Here is a 17988-nt window from a genome sequence, read left to right as displayed (position 1 = left end):
GCTGAGAGGTTTGCCTTGAGCATTCCGGACCCCATGCTCCGGCGACCCCTTGACCAGGAGGAGGCCATCGTGTGCATATGGCTGTATAATGGTGCACGGCCAGACTCACTCGACGGCCGATTAAGGTATCCCACTGCTATATGATCTTAACATGTAATACTTTTCCCCATGTGGGCGATACAAAATGTCATGTAACCATGGTATTGAGCCTCCAAGCTTTATGAGCCGCAGATGCCGCCGGCTTACCCCCGAGCCCAGCTGCCACTTACCTTGGTTTTGATTAATGTTTGAGGGGTCAAGGTTGGCGGTTGGGGTTAGGGGGCCAGTAGATTGAGGTTTCTGGTGTGGGAGGGGGGTGGTGTTTGGGGCCTGTTTTGTTATTCTGTTAGCGTTATGTGAGTTGGCGGGGGGAGAGGGGTACCCAGGTTGTTGCATGTGCAGATGGAGACCCGAGAATTGAATTAAGGATGGGCATTACCCATTTTCTAATTGTCCTTGGCCTAATTTCACACCTGTCAGTGTTCACTCCCGGTCTCGGGCATGGATGTTTTGTTACACTTGAATCTAAGTGATGGGAGGGGTGGTTTTTTTTTCCTTTAGGAAGGGCAACGCTCTAGGAGCGTCCTGGTCAGGTTAGACACTTTCATGGCCTTACATCAATTGACATCTCAGCGGCCGCAGTTCCTTCAAACAATACCCAGAGTCCTATCATGAGTGTTTCATCGGGGCCAGGTCCCCCTGTTACTCCTGACATAACCTTACTTACAAGGAATATTCGGGACTTTACTAACGCAAAAAAGGCGCAACTCATATCCAACTACGCGAGGAATCACCAGGTTAATGTGCTATGTTTGCAAGAGACACATTTAGGGAAAGGTCACAAGCTCCCTGCCCTGTCGGGCTGGGGGATTCACAGGTATGGGTCCTCTTACTCTAGACACTGCCGGGGTATTGCTACATACATACACCGATCCCTGGGATTCAAACTTCACAAACAGGTGGAGGACGGGGAGGGACGGTTCTTGTTGGTGGCTGGGGAGATTGCGACCCGCTCTGTTCTATTTATACATTTTTACGGCCCTAACTACAACTCTCCTGATTTCTTCCAGGCATGCTCGGAGTATTTGCGATTGTTCCCGAGATACGAGGTGGTGTGAGCGGGGGATTTTAATGTAGCCCTTTCCTCCACATTGGATAGATCGGTGTCGACCCAAAGGTCGCTTCCCCCACGCAGCACAAAAATGGCTGTCCTTTGCGTCCGATTATTCCTTGTCTGATGTCTGGCGTCGGTGTCACCCTGACACCCGGGAATTCACGTTCCACTCTAGTGTGTATGGGAGTTCGTCCAGGATTGATTGTGTTTGTCTCCGGACCTTACCCGCGTGGTGGACAGGGTGGTGATTCTCCCCCGTGCCCTTTCGGATCATTCCCTGGTCCTGGTGAAATTCAGGGGGCCCGCCATCATACCCCGGGCAGCTTCGTTGGAGGTTCTGGGCCAGGGCATTGGAGGACTTGGTGTTCCGGGAGGGGTTGCGTCAGGCCATTACAGAATTCTTTCAGTTCAACGCGGCGTCCGTCCCTAGTCCAGGGGTAGTATCAGAAACATTTAAGGTGTCCTGCGAGGCTGGTGTATGTCACAGGAGGGGGGGCGTCCTTAAAAGTATTTGCATAAGGAGAAGGAAATTAAGAATTTGGAGCTCCTCCAGGAGAGTGCAGATTCTTCAGATCTTCAGGCTGATCTTGCAGCGAGGAGGCGGGAGATCCGTGCTCTGATGGATGGAGAGCAGCGATTCTTGGGTGACCCGATCGCTGCAGCAAGATATGGGGAGGAAGACCGCCATAGTAGAACCCTTGCCTGGGCCATTAGGAAGGAGAGTCGACTGGAGCCTATATTAGAAGTGGAGGCCCCGGGGGGTGGGCCTACCAGGGATGTGTTGGAGATAAATGAGGTATTTCGCCAATATTATGAGCAGTTGTATACCGCCCATGGCACGGCTGGGCATGATGATATCATGCAATTTCTTGATAGGGTCGCCTTGATTCAGAGGTGGGTGGGCTTCTTAATGACCCCCCCTCCCACGGAAGAAGAATTTCGTAGGGTGATAAAATCACTCCCGAATGGTAAGTCTCCGGGAACGGATGGGATATCGGCTGACTATACAAAACATATCCTGATTTTCTTATCCCCCATTTATGTAAAATGTTTGAGGAGGAGGCATCCTCTGGAGTGTTCCCGTAGTCCACGCGGACAGCCTTAGTCACGGTGTTACTCAAGCCCAATAAAGACCCAAAAAGGTGTTCTTCCTATCGCCCCTTGTCACTGATAAACACTGATAATAAAATCATCGCAAAGTTACTCGCGGACCGTCTTCTCCCATACATGCCTGCTCTGATCCTTCCAGATCAGGCAGGGATTTATCCCGGGGTGATCCACCCAGAATAATCTGCGTAGAGTATTCACCTTAATACACAATGTGAATCCGGAGGTCCCTATTGTGGTAGTGACCTTGGACGCGGAAAAGGCATTTGACTCTGTGGAGTGGCCTTTCCTGTTTGAGGTCCTATGCCGATCTCGCATCGGGTCCGTGTTTCTTGGTTGGATTCGCCTTCTTTATTCGGCACCACGGGCGAGGTTTTACACAAACGGTATTCAATCAGCTCCTATTTATCCAACTCGGGTCACTAGGCAGGGTTGTCCCTTTTCCCCTCTCCTATCCGCCCTGGCGATTGAACCGGTGGCCTGTGCACTGAGAGAGTTTCACTCCCATCGTGGAGTGATAATCTGCTCACATGTATCTATCGTCTCTCTCTACATAGATGACATGTATTTATATATAAAACATCCTCGGACAAACTTATAGCCTGTGATGGAGGAGATATCTGCATTTGGCGCTTTGTCTGGGCTACAGATAAACTGGTCCAAATCAGAGGTGCTCCCACTTACACCGGGGGTTGCCCCGCTGGATGTGGGTGAGGCCTTTGCGTGGCGTCCGCAGGGAATCCGATATCTGGGTATAAAAGTGTCCACCTATCCTGCACCTCTGTATGAGGAAAACTATGTCGCCACTTTGCAACACTTGGTACATCGGGTGGACACTTGGGTTTGGCTCCCTATTTTTCAGGCGGCCCATATTTCCTTAGCTAAAATGGTTGTCTTAACAAAACATTTGTATATTTTTAATAACGTCCCGGCATGGCCCCCTGCAATGTTCTGGAGCCACATAAAATCCTTGATGACTACTAGGCTGATTTGGGCAGGGAAACGATCCTGCATCTCCTTGCACACTTTGTCCTACCCATATGCCCGGGGGGGATGGAGGTTCCCAACCTGTTTCTTTACTATTTAGTCGCTCAGATCCAGTACTCGATCTGGTGGTGGTCACCAACGAATAACTTGCCACATTCGCAGCAGGAGAGGGCAATTGCCCAAACGGTGGCTTTCTTTGGGCCACTCAGGAGCGCCACTTGAAAACCGAGGTCCATCCTGTAGAGATCACGCTCAAGGCTTGGAATCGCCTAGCAAAGTGGGTTGGGATGGGTCCGTGGTATTCACCCATGATGGCCATATATAGAGTCCGTGGGATCCCTCTTACATTTGAGCACATCTTCATTTGACACTTTCAGAATCTGCGCATTTACACCTTGGGCGATGTGGCACCACAAGGGAAATTTATAACGTGGGACGACCTTAGGGCCAGAGGCGACTGGACTCCGGTCGCCCAGTTGTTGTATTTCCACCTCCGCGAGGTTCTGAAATCAAGGTGGCCTGACTTTCCTAATGCCCCAGAGACTTCCCCAATTCTAGAGTATACTGTAGCCCCGCCCTCTCCTAGAAAGGTGATGTCCTCCTTGTATAGCTTGGCTCGAGGGCTTGGGTCTCCTCCATCTTCCTCATATAGGGTCAAATGGGAAGGCAGCTTGGCTCGCTAACTGTCTGAGGCTCAATGGAAATTCATACTAGTTCAGACTGAATCAATCTCCAGCAATAACAGATTTTGCTTGATTCACTTCAAATTCTTACATCAACTGTACTACTCTTCCCTTTCTTTACACAAACTGTTCCCACTCAGGTCTCCGAATTGTAAGAGTTGTCATCAGTCCCCTGCTGATTTTTACCATGTAGCCTGGTCCTGTTCCCAAGTCCAGACCTTTTGGGTGGCAGTTGCTGAAGTGATGGAACAGGTGTTGGAGGCCCTGATTCCCTTTACTCCAGAAACATGCATACTGGCGTGGGTAGAACTGCATGTAAACAGTGATAAACGACTATTTGGTATGGCCTCGTTGGTGGCCAGGGCACTTGTGGCTCGTGAATGTGGGGCATTCATTGCGCCTTCATTACATCAATGGGTTAACTGTATGGCGATGTATGAGCGCAGGGAATCGCATTACAGCCAAACGCTCCCCCCTTAATAGCAGACCCAAAGACTACTGGCAGGCTTTCAGAAGCTACATGGCTCGCGAATCGGACTCTGTGAGCCCCCTCTCGTTGCAAGACAATGTGGGAGTTACCTCTGGACTATGTTAAGGACCATCTGCTCTACAGTCTGTTCAGTGTCTGCGTCGTACCGTGGGTCTGTTGGGGTTTAGCTTATTATTGTATTAGGGTTCTTTAGGCCAAGTGTCTTTGAATGTGTTGAGGGCACTCAGAGGTGCCATGCTGCATGTATATACAACCTGGTGGGTGTTTGGGGGGGGCAGTGGGGGTGGGTTTCTGTCCCGAGGTGGGACGTTGGTAAGCGTTCTTTTTCTTTACGTTTTGCTCGGCTGTGTCCGAACTCTTGAATGTTGTGCAATTGAAAAAACAAATTTTAAAAAAAACAGTTAAAAAAAAGAAATAGACACCAGAGTCACTTTCCTCCCCCTGATTTCCCCTTTCACCATTACAAACCGACCATTCGGGTCTGCACGATGAACTTTTACTGTAAAGTGAGCCTTAGGAGACACTGCAGTCACTACTCCTCTTTTTTGGTCGGGGCTGAGGCATGGAAAACTTCCTGAATGGATCTGGACTGAGCGCCATCTCCCTACCCCTTGCCCAGTGGGTCTCCTGTCTAAACAAAAAATGCAGCTTCAGCCTGTTGAACTCCTTCATCACCAGCGATCGTTTATTCTGAGAGTTAAGATCCCGAACATTTAGCGAACCCAAAGTCAGTGAAGAAATGGTGCCAGCCATTGGATACGTAGTCCGCTACCTGAAGCCCTGTATGGGGGCAGGTACACCCCAGCTTCTCCCCTCAGGCCGGCCACTCTAAGTATTTTTTAAAATAATCGAACCTCAATGGATTCAGTCCCCCTTCCGTTTTTTTTTCAACCAATAATACCCCCAACATAGCACTAAACAACTCCCCAATTTACCCCCCTCCTGAACGCCTGGACTGCCTGCGACATATGGGATGCCGTCCAACCAGGCCACCGTCTGCCTCCGCTAGGGCAGCAAACAACATCAACACCGATTATTTCGAGCGCCCCCCTCATTTCTAAACCAATCAAAAAGGTCTCAACATTACTTCTCCTCCTCCCCCTGAAAAACATATCGAGGGCCATCTCCCGCACAGGAGCAAGGCGCCTCCGAAGGCCCCTATACAACTATCACTTCGACGTGAATCTCATAGGTGCTAGGCAAGAAATCTGTCCCCTTTTACGCCATGCTTCCTTCTTCCTCTCAAAGAAACGTCAAGGAACCTCTTCACCTAGGAGGGCCGGCATCTCCCCAGACCCCCGAGCATAGTCCAGCTCAGCATAATCACTGTATCTGCTGAGCGAAATATCCGTCCCCTTCAATGGGATAGCTACCCACTACTAAGTCTTATTCAATCAATAGAGGGTCTAGGGGAGGGCGGCACCACCCTTCTGAATTTTCTGTGACCACGAACTCGGCGCCTTTCCGAGTGCTCACCAGCCTTCCCAATGGGTTTTCGTGGACCCTCTGTTCCCCTTTTGCTGTTCTCCTGGCTGCTTTCATGAGAGGGATCGCGCAAAAGCTCCCGGGACACTCTTTGAATATCCTCCTCAGTGACTAGGGAGTATTTAAAACCATCATACTCGAAAGAGAGGGAGAAGAGGTGTCCCAACCTGTAGCGGACACCCTTGGGCTGGAGCCATCTTGTGAGAGGGCCACAAAGGCGTCTCCTCACCAGGGTGAGAGCCGAGAGGTCTTCATAGATTGAGATCTTTGCCACTTCCCAGACTATCAGGCCCTTCTTCCGAGCCAACTCCAGGATCTTGTGTTTCTCTGCATAATAACGGTACCGCACTAGGATTGACCTGGGACCTCTGGATGGGGCACCCGCTCTGTGGGCCCTATCAATGGTCGGCTTGGTAGTGTTAGCTTCCTCGAACAGTTTGCTGATCACCTCATTGACAACTCTAACTATGTCAGATTGCGTTTCACCGTCTCACCTGGAATCTCCAGAAATCACAAGTTACTACCCGTTTCCCTGTTTTCGAGGTCATCAAATTTTAGTGTGCAATTCTCCTCCCGCTTCTCCAGTGCCGCAAGATGCAGGTCTATTTGGGTTTCCAGTATGTCAACGGAAGATTGGTTCCTCTCCAGAACCAGGACTGGGTCTCCAGAAGAGTCTTCCGTCTTGTCCAAGGAGTCCAATCTTCTTCCAATATCGGCCCTAAAGCCACGAATCTCCTCAAGAAGGGCTGTCATACTCTAATTCACTGTCTGAGCGTCCAACGCACATGGTTGCGTAGGGGCGGGCTAACTGGCTACTTCCATTGTGGCTGTTATGGGGTGGCAGAACTTTTTCAGTGACTGGGCCCATTCCATCAGGGAAAGTCTCGAGACCCAGTCCCTGCCAGAGGTCGGGAGGACCAGTCCGGAGGAGGTCCGGGGAATGGGACTCAGGGGAGGTAAGTGGGTTCCATGGCTTGGTAGGTCTACAGCGTAGATTGTTTTTAGTAAACCAGGGAAATGGCGCCTCTCGGGCTACGCGGTCTGCGTTGGGCTTGTCTGGGAAGCAAACTTGGGGTGGCCGGTGCACAGGGGGTCTGTACCGCCCCACGGGTCTATACAACTCCATTCCCCTTTAAACTCCTGTGCATACCCCACTCGTTCCCCAGAAAAGGGCCCCATTCAGGGTTTCTGATTCCTCACCTCTATGATAGTATATGTGCGCTGTTTCCGACATGCACGCGGCTAGGTGGTAAGAGGAGCTGTTGGGGGGGCACCTCTTGGGCAGGTACAAGGGGGTATTGAATTCTAGGGTGCTGGGATCCAGAATTGTACGATTGGACCGAAAAAAAGGTCTGACTGTACAAAGTCCGAAAAATGCTACCACCAAAGGTTCGAACACCAAAAGTTCGAACCTTTGGTGGTAGCATTGTAGGTAAGTATAAAAAAAGAAACCTCTGCGGAGGGTGTCCCACTCAACACCCCGTTCACTATACTGTGTGGTATAGTGAGCGGGGTGTTGCAGGGAACACCCCCACAGCACACCCAAGAAAAAAATTCAAATAAAAAAACAGGGGCTGCGGGGGTGTCCCCCGTAACACCCCACTCACTATACTGTGATATAGTGAGCGAGGGTTGCGAGGACACCCCCGCAGCACACCCAAAAAAAAGAAAGAAAAGGACCCTGCAGCGCCAGTTCCCGATCACAGAAGTTAAAGGGAACTGGCGCTGCAGGGACTCGGTGTGTAAAAAAGGTAAGTAGGGTTTGTTTATGTTGGGGGCTGTGGGTGGGGGAGTGTTGTGGGTATGTAGGGGTTTTGAATGCGTGTTCTTATGGGAAATGTGTGAACCTTTTGTGGTTCCCACATTTCTCATGCAAACTTTTCCGTCGCTGACTTTTCTGCGACGGAAAAATCACGCAGATCCGCCGAAATCACCCAGATCTGCCGGATCTGTGCCCCCACTTGCTAAGACCGCTAAAAAAGTTGTGAGGATGCCAAGCAGTATGGAATATGGACTGTGCTCTCCCATGTAATTAGTCTGATCAGTGACCTCACCCAGTAAGGCAGGGGCTGAAGGGCCCTTTCACTCGCCTCCATCGTCACCGTTTAGCCGTCCCTGCAGTGCGGTTTTCCCTGTTAACTGTCCGGGGTACAAATGGCAGCCAGCACAGTTATCCAAACCCAGTCCGAGGGCTTTGGTGTTGCTCAATAGGCGAACAGTCCACCATCAAAGGTCGTTCATTCCAGTCACTCTGGCGCTAATACGTATGTTCAAAGCATCGGGTAATATCTGAGACGTCAGGCGAGCACCGTCGCAGCTATGAGCGCCCGGGTTCTTCCGCTCTCAACCACTCACCAGCTGCAGGTGTCAGGGGCGCTCCAGCGAAGCCTGACTGTGCTCCTTCAATGTGGTTCCCCCGCGATGTGTTCGGGAGGTGGGTGCCGCCAGCACAGTTCGCCAACCCCAGCCCGGGGGCTTGGGTGCTGCTCCTTAGTCTGACAGACCCACCTCAAAGTTCACTATAACCAATCCCTCCGGCGCCAGTGCATGTATTCGTGGCGCCGGGAGATGACTGAAATGGCGGCCGAGCCCAGTTGCAGCTATAGTCCTCCGGGTTCCTCCAATCCTCACCACTCACCAGCTGCTGATGACCGGGGTGGGTTTCAACGAAGCCTGCATGCACTGCTCTTCTCATCCAGGCCGGGACATTCAACCCCGCAGCTTTATCTCTGTCCCATCAGCCCAGCACCGGGCATCGTGCCAGCCACACTGCCATCCAAGCTAGAGGAGTCCAAACCTCACGTCCTCCCCACCATTCGGCTGGTCCCGCGGGGCTGTATGGGCTCTCACAAGACGTGGCAGGCCAGGTTGTGACCGGAGGCCCCTTCCACAAGGTGCGCAGCTTCTCCCTTCCCTACACCGGAGGTCACAATACGCGCTGGTGGAGGGACCCGCTGGACAGAGTCCAGGCTTCTCAGAAGATCGCAGGGAATTGCAAAATGGAGGGGCTTCTCCCTCGGCAGAGGTGGCTGGTCCTCAAGAAGGTCTCATCACAACCGGCACGCGGCAGGGAGCCGCCAGCTCTCTAAGCACTGTGCTCACCAAATTGCTCTGCTGGCCCCACCCACGGCTGCTGGGTGTTCTGGAAGTGCGACAAGGGGCCGGAGTCGCAGGCCCTCTGCTCTCACCTCGGGAGCACCGATCTCAGCCTCAGGAGCGCAGCGGAGGACCGGGGCTTTAGGGTATTCTTGGGGGGGGGGGTCAGAGTCTCACTCCATGGGATCTCAGGGGGGGGCTCAGACCCCAAATTTAGCCCTCGTGGAGGAGACAAGCTGAGACTTCACATCTCAGCGCCATCCTGGTGGTCTTGAGAGTTAACATTCTTAATTATCTGATGTAGGAGTTTGCTAATGGAGTTGTTAATGGAAGAGTAATCACAGTACAGTACGTTTTCCTATATATATACGTGAACAAGCGGTTTGTTGCCGCGAAACGCGTCGTTGTTTTCGTGTCTTTTTCTCTCTCTGGACATTATAATCATTAAAGCTATTTTGTGCCTGCAAACATCCTGACTTCCTGACTCTGTGTTTGGAAAGGACTCTTCAAATCCAAACCTCTTCCCGGAGTGCCATCCACTTTTCCTGCACCTTGGTACGGGGATTTTTTTTCCTGATATATATATATATAATTTATTTTTTAATTTTTTTTTTTTTTAAAGCAAATGACCATGTGAGACAATTTGTTCTCCAAACATTATTTAAGCAAAAACTAATTTCTTGAAATTGTAGCATGGATGTTGATTGCTTTGTATTCAAAATACTTCTCACGTAACAATGGCCCTACACCTTTGATTAACTCTCTAGAATAAAACAATATCATCTCAACCTATCCTTCAAATGGGATTTGCCTCTATGCTCCTTCTCGGGGATAGATGATGAAAGGTAAGCGCTTCAAAAAATTTGAAGACGTTAAGCATCCAAACACCATAGAACCCTAGGTGCAGGTACAATAAATCACTTTTTATTTCTTCTTTGTTTGAAACCAAAATCAAACAACTTCTTGGTTGTGTTTTTTTTATTTATGTCAGTCACCAGTGATTGTTAAAAAATATTTTTCTTCATTAGTTTAATATATTGTACTAGTTCTGTTAAACCTATTTGACTTCCACGATTGGATTTTAAGATGGTCTTCCGAATGAAGAGGGTCAACCCTTGCCACGATAAGTGAAACTGCTTAACATTTGTATCTGTTATGTCTTCATTTTAGCTTCTGTGGCCGAAGATGAGAAAGGTATCATTCCGTATGCGATAGAAGACCTATTCCAGAGCATCTCTGAAAACCATAACATTGACTTCAGTGTGAAAGTATCGTACATAGAGGTCTACAAGGAAGATCTACGAGATCTGCTGGAGATAGAGACCTCAATGAAAGATTTACATATCCGAGAAGATGAAAAAGGGAACACAGGTAGATAATTCACCCTTTTCTTTTTTTTAAATGTATTATTGCTTTTTTTTTTTATGAAACCGCAATACAATAACTTCACCACATTTCAGACGCTCAACATTTAACAGCAACTACAAGACCTCCAATTCAGTCAGACTAAATAAAAACAAGACATAAGAAAGAAGAAACAGTGGAAAAAAGGGTTAGAAAGATGAAAGGCATGTGGTGGGAGTGGAGGTCATTGGAGCAAGTCATTATGTCCCAGCCAGCACCATCTCAACGGGATTCCAGTTCTGAAGTACCCCATAACATACTTGCAGGGTTTACCTGAATCAACCAGTTGCTAGACAAAGTGGGTACACCCCCTTCGCGTCCCCATACACAATCCCTCCCCAGTCCCCCTTTAAGCATCAATTTGCAACTTCTTCATCTCTAATCTCGGGTGAGCCTCCATTGCCTGGATCAAGAGAGAAATGGGTAAGCTCTTATAGTAACAGCCTCAGAGTGCAAAACGTAAGCAGGTACATAGGTTAAATCTAAAGAACTTATAATCCTGAGCCCAGTATCTGACTCCCAGATCAACAAGTTGCCAGGGTTTCAGCACCCTGGCAGTGACTGTCCTATCACTCACAGTCTGAGGGAGTTGTAAAGTGCCCCAACGCGCTTCATTGTTTCGTTGTGAAACTTTGTTTCCGTAGGTCTGTCTTTTCTCCTGAATCCTGGGCTGGAATTTCAAACACTCTACCAATTGGACAAGACTGAACAATTTTGTCCCCTTACCCTAGGGCACTTTCCTAGCAAGGCAAGACCTTGCCACTTCCCCTTTTGCGCTAATGGTGATTTTTGGGTAGGATTGTCTCCCTCCTTACATAGGTCCTTTTTCTGGCAAAGAGTGTTTGAGTATTCCTTAGCTTATAAGCGCGCTTTCTCAGTTACATGAGGTTTTAGGGCTCCCACCAGGATCTGGGCTAGGACCCCTGCATGAAAATCAAAATATAGATCACTGGAATATAGATCACTAATGTGAATTTATCATATATAGTCAGAGGTAGCCCAAACACAAAACAAACATTAGTAAATTAGCATTTACTAGTAAATTAATTATCATTTACTCGGTTCTTCACAAATAAAGGAAATATTTTAGCACATGGTTATCCTTTTCATGGAGAAAAACTCCTTGCACAAATGTCATGGTGAAGGTACGCCCCTGAAAGCTCACACCAGAGAGAACGCAACCCGCCAGGGGAGAAAGGCCCATGTCGATCTTGTAAGGATAACAAGTTTTAATCTCACCCAAAAATGAGAGCAACAGAAAAGAACTCTGCTGCCAAGAACGTTCTGCCATAAAAGGGTACAAGAAGAGGCTTAAGAGGAGACACATCATCGTCATTGCGAGGCGATACCATACAGTAAAAGCCTGCACGGCTGGTTGGTGTGCGCCTATACAGCATCTGCCTGCTCCATAAGGATATGCTAGGTCATTGGTTCCAGCCCAGTCCGTCCGTTTTCCATCACGTGGGTGCTGCAGGGATCATCTTCTTCTCACCGACGACAGTCAAAGAACAAATTAACTACACTCCTAGCACAATACTACTTTATCACTATACTGTGCACCTGGAGGCTTTACGACTGGCACAAAGGAAGTTCTGGGGTACTCTGGCCTCTACACACACATTTCACTCACTCCCTTCACGCCCCATCCGGCTCCAAGGTCTCCACCCTCATTTTGAGCTATAATTTATCCCTCCCAGCACCTTGCACTACAAATCACATGATTGTAGCTCACAGACGGGCAATTTCCGTTCTCTTTGAACATTCAAGACTTGTTACTTTTAGGGTTGATAGTCGAAGGTTACCTGGGGACATGGAATTCAGGGATCTTGGGGCTTAGTCAGTTATATGGGCTATAACTCGTGGTCGCCTGGGGGTGGGCCAGGTCAGGCTTTGGCCAGTGTGAGATAACATGCACACCATGCGCCGGTCTATGATCGCGGCCTTGTAGGGCACATTCCTTTTGGGTTAAGAGAAACATCTTTGCAACACTGTTAGAACAATGAATGAGCTTTATGGTGGTTGGGGGTGTGGCTTGTCCTCATGGGAGCTCTGACATGGCTGGAAATGTCCCTCGTCTCGCAATTATGGCATAGTGCATTAAAGCTGCATTCGCCGCGCAGGCCTTGTCTCCTAACTATGAATACTAACATCTACGCAAAATGACAGTCTTGCTTGCGCCCTTCGCTACACTATGTGGGTTGATATTGGGGTGGGTACTACCACCGTCCACCCGACCCCCATCAAAGTGCTTTGAATGCAGCTCACCTTACTCTAATGCACTTACGGGGGTGGGACGGGGTCGCCCCTTCCCAACAATGGTACAAACCATTTTTCACAAAAAGACAATGAATTGAAGTCAATCATAATCGGGCATTGAGGAAAAATATCAATTTCATACAGTGTTGGGTGAAAAAAATTATGAATTTCAAGTGCAATTAAATATCAGTTGGTAATATAAAAACATAAAATCAACATCTTTCAATAGTCACAAGCAAGCAAAGGTTGTACCAGAAGGCTTCTTAGCTGTCTTCCTCTGGGGAAAAGTACTTAAAATAGCCCCCTCCCAACCAGGTATCCCCTGTACCCTGCCTTCAGTCTTATACACATGTGAACAAATGGTCTTCCAACATACCTTATCAGATAACCCATTTAGAGTATACATTTTACAAAATCTGTTAGGTTGGCTACAGGAACGGTTCTAAACGTTTATCAAACCAGATATGCTGCGTAGTTGCATCTTTCCCCATCTTTTTCAGATGACCAGTTTAGCCACAAGAAGCATGGATGTAATCAGAAGGGTAAACATTGTTAACCAGAGAACCATTTGAAACTTATGGGAAATCTTGTCCCACTTCCTTACTGATCACCTCCAAAATTGTTTCAAGGCTGGACAGGACCTCCCCATATGATGCATGTTCCCCGTTACCCTTCACCCTCATTTCCTCTAGCAGCTTTCAGAGACATTGGCTTGCATGGTATGCAATTCGGTGGGTGTCATGTACCAGCAGTGCAGCAATTTATATGAGAACTATTAGATGCAAATAGATGAGGTCCTGGCGGTATTCCAGATTGCTGGCCACTCTTCATGAGTGAGGGGTCTACCCAGGTAGACCTCCCATCAATCCTGATATTTTCCAGTGAGGTACTTCTCTAGACATGACCTTTTGAAAATAGATGACGTGGCCCTTGGTTGCATTATTGAAAGTTAGTGGTGAATCTTGTGACCCATAGTATCTCTTTTTGAAATGCCCAGTGTTGGAGTTGTAGGTATTTAAGCATGTCTGGTTTGAGAATTCCAAATTCAGTTTTACATTCCAGTAAACAAATACCATAGTAAATGTTAAATACAGGTGTGGTTACTGGGCTGAGATAAACTGACCTAGGCCTGTACTCCCTTGTCAGCCATATCATATTCTGCATCCATTGTTTGTCGGAATGGCGCTTTGTTCACTCTCCAAAGATGTGTAATTGGGAAATTACATAATATCGGTCCAGATCAGGGTAACCTATCCCCATAAAGATTGGTTTTCATTAGTTATTTAGCAATTCTAGGATTTCTGGCATTCCACATGAAGGTGTTCATGTCTTTGTCATGACTAATTAATTTATGTTTGGGGAATTTGGCCGGGAGAACCTGAAAAATAATTAAGAATCTAGGCAACACATTCGTTTTTTAGTATATAAGTTCTTCCAAATCCAGAGACTGACAATTCACTCCAGATCTACTCTAAGAAGGCTATATAATTAGCCTAATGGTGTACAACAAAGACAACAAAAAATCTAAGCAAGATGTCATCTTCAGCTATACATTACACAAATACAAGTGTGGGGACGAGGATGGAACCCACAGTACCAATTCAGAGACAGCCAATGTGCGTTGCACCCTCTCCTCCTCCATGGGGTGCAGGTGGATGGGAAATGGTGGATGGAAGTAACCACGTAACGTATTCGTGATTGTGTGAGGTGAAAAGGCAGAGGCGATCTAGACGCAGACAGTGAAGATAAGATTTGCTTTTTCTCGAATGGACTGCAGAACGAGGAGTGGATCGAGGACGCCACAGGATTTGAATGGGCATACTAGTACGGTTGGCAAGCTTACTCAAGTATTTGGCTACGGAGTGGAGGCGAGTGAAGGCAGTCTGAGCAGTCTGTCACTCTTTTTGGCAAGTTACTGGCGAGTCTTTCTACATTGGCAACTACACCAGGAGGAGCTGCAGCTACACCTACAAAAACCCATTTTACCCGCAAAGCGCAGCGGAGCTGAGTGGAGGCGAGTGAAGGCAGTCTGAGCAGTCTGACCTGCCGTGCAACGGAGACGGGTAGATTCTCCTTCATGACCCTCTGTTAAAACAAATAGTCACAACCAGCAGGTAACAAGGATTTGTGTATAACAACTTGTAAAATCACCCACCTACAGCTTACAGCTAATACAACTTTTAAGTGCTTGTAATAATTGCCTTTCCACATCTATTCTCTCAATCTAACAAGCTGAAGACAAAGACTTTGACAAAGACTTTGATTTACTGACTGTCCTGCCAGCAATTTTTCATGTGGTTTTTACAGTTTGATTTATTTCTGTGTTGCTGCGACACCAACAACCAACACCAAAATTCTGTCACGTCTAACAGGCTTAGCATTTTTTTATTTACCTTATCTTCGAGCGGCGTTTGCAAACACTCTATTCAGAACTGACTGAATCCCGTTTTGCTGGCTTTCTTTGTGACTCTCCCTGCAGCTTTCCAAGCAGCTGCGCTGTTGAGCTGCTGAATTAATCTTTTTTTTTTTCATGGTGTCGGACTCTGTTTAAGTGGGCTTGTGCGGCGACTGCAGGCTCTTTTACCTTCGAACTGCATGAGTGCTAAGTATTAACATATCACCTGTGAAGCTGTGAATTGTTTTTTTAAACACTCGTGCGGCAACTGTGGGCTCTGCCTTTGAACCGCCCAAGTGTTAAACATTAGCATTGCTATCCGTGAAACAGCAAATTGCTTTTTAAACACTCCGCAGTGACTATGGGCTCTGCCTTTGAACCGCTGAGTGTTAACCATTAATCTTTTAGCCGATAAGAATAGAGAACTGTCCCTCTCACATTTGTGAGGCCACTGCGTGAATTTCGCTTTTGAACTATTCCTCTCACACTCGTGAGGCCACTGTGGGCATTTCCCTTTTGACCCACTTGAGTTATTGTGCATTTTTTGTTAACATTACAAAAATCCAACCCACTCACGTTCATAGTGTATGACTTCAAGGAACTCTGCAAAGTGAACAAATTCCGGTTTACAACTATTACAATTATTGCATTATATTTGCAAAACTGTCAACTGCTGCACCTGTTGAAGACAAGACTGTTAACTTTACAAACATGAAGCTGCGTAGCAACCCCCTAGTGGATGATCCTAAAGCCCCCGAATGGGATGATGCTGAGCTTCCCTGTGAGAACCATGTTGGCGGCACAGAGAATATAAACACTAGCAATGAAGCCACCAGTTTGCCACTTATTGTGGATTCTCAAGAAATAGCCCAGGTGTTTGTAGAAACCACTCATTCAACACCTGAGAGATTGACCGGCCCGTCCGAAGCTGAATCCATAATGGTGGACAACTGGAAAAAGGGACTTGAATTCACTGTCACCACCTCAAAGATACAAAACAAAATTGAGCAACACTTTGCTGAAAAAAAATCAATTCTTCAGACAGAATTGGACTCCAGTGACCAGGTGTTGGGCACACTAAATCTATCTCGTCCGGAACCAATGCGTGATCTCTCTATAATCACTGATGAGAGAAATGCAATTGAAGCACAAACTGTCATGAATGATCATGTTCAACCAGTGAACTCACTACAAGGTGGTGTACATCCTAATGATAATACTTTGAGTGCACTAAATTACGTCTTAAGTTCCTTGGTCTCTGTATTTGAAATGTTAAAGGGAGAAGTACAATCACAGTGTGGCTCTCTCCTTGAACTAATAAGAGATGTCACCACTATGGATGGAGCAGTGGTTAGCTGCTGCCATGTAATTAATACTGACCTCAAGCAATCGTTGCAGAATATGCATCTAGAAATCACAAAACAAGGCTTAGATCTCTCAGCATTCCAGCGATCACTAGTCACAAATGGTGTATTGGTAGAATTGGATAGGAAACAGAGATTTTGGCGCAGCTGTGTGTTCTGAATCAGCAAAATTCAAATGCACTTACAAATAAGGATCAGACAATGAACATGGACGATACTCCACTTTCTGAATCCATATTGGAAGAGTTCAGAACACTAGCCAATGTGGATGAAAATTTTCAAGATGGTGATATACAAATTGGTTGTATACGAATTGTTCGAACTACAATTGTTTGAATCACAATTGACCTTTGTACATATGACCAAATTGTGAAGGTCAATTGTTACATATATGTATATATAAATATATATATGTATATATAACCAAAAAAAAAAAAAATATATATATGGTCAATTCGGACCCTTAATTAGGTAATTCGAACAATTTGGGTAATGCCATACGAATTATGTCACCCTCAATCTATCCCTCTAACCAAATACAAAAATCAACTGAACAAATACAAGAAATTGATTTGTCATTTTGAATCTTCGATCAGGTACAACATGCAGGGGTAATTGTACAAACAACTTTTACAACAAGAAATAAAGAAAGGAAGAGGGAAGCGAGACGGCAACGAAGATTAAAAGACAAAGTTAACTTACAAAAAAAAGACAAGAAAAAAATGAAAAATCAGATGAAAAATAAACATGGGTTCCCTATCTCTTCAAAGTCCCCCAAAAAATCTACCAATACAGAACTGGCCTTGCTGGATATCAGCCTGCCAATAGCTGAATCAGATCTAGCAAACAAATTGTGTGAGCATGCAGTCACTGACATGGGCATAAACAGAACAGGAAATGCTGTAAAAAAGGTCTCAGATGAAAGGGGAGAAAAAGACATTAATCAGAACAAACCCGAGTCAATGACTGAGTCAAAAAGCTTGCAAACTGAAACCTATATGAACGAGCAATCGTTGGCAAAGGCACCAGGCACTCTGAGGGCCAACATAAAAATAGCGCCCATATTTTTGAATACCAAATCTAAGAAACAAACTAATTCATCGTCAGTACTACTAAATCTTACTGAAGCAACAACACCAATTCCGAAAATCGCTCCCATCTTTCTAAAAAAGCTATCTATTGCTCCACAACTTGATGTTGTACATCGAAAACTAGAAGTGAAATTGGGAAAAGGAAAATATACCAGCCTGGAAGAGACTCAAACTGAAGACAAATCATTTAACAAAAGGGGAGAAATCAATAACCATTTTCAAAATATTGAGCAGACCATGAATATAACAGACAATGAGCAGATCATACAGACAAGAAATGCTACATCCGTAAATGTTGCTCACTTAACATCTGCCACTTGTCAGTCTAATAAAAAAGCACCTTTAAAGAAATCAGGATCATCACTATCAAAGGCGATTTCAAAAGAATATCAGTTGCAAGCTCAAGCACGTAAAAACATTGCTAGCATTCAGAGACAAGTGATGAATCATCAACAGTCTTAATTGAAAAGGATGATG

The 17988-nt window shown here is 46.6% G+C and overlaps 1 protein-coding gene across 1 annotated transcript in view; it reads left to right on the top strand.

Moving 5' to 3' along the window:
- KIF27 (kinesin family member 27) overlaps positions 1–17988 on the top strand; it is a 1764776-nt gene that overhangs the window by 250798 nt on the left and 1495990 nt on the right. The window contains exon 3 of the mRNA XM_069625864.1: positions 10172–10372. Within this exon, the coding sequence (XP_069481965.1) occupies positions 10172–10372 (201 nt within the window). The remainder of the gene's footprint in view (positions 1–10171; positions 10373–17988) is intronic.

The sequence above is a fragment of the Ambystoma mexicanum genome, chromosome 6p (genome assembly GCF_040938575.1).
Source record: "Ambystoma mexicanum isolate Mex_15411 chromosome 6p, UKY_AmexF1_1, whole genome shotgun sequence".
Taxonomy (NCBI): domain Eukaryota; kingdom Metazoa; phylum Chordata; class Amphibia; order Caudata; family Ambystomatidae; genus Ambystoma; species Ambystoma mexicanum.
Note: the sequence above shows the minus strand (reverse complement) of the source record. Positions and strands in the feature narration are given on the sequence as shown.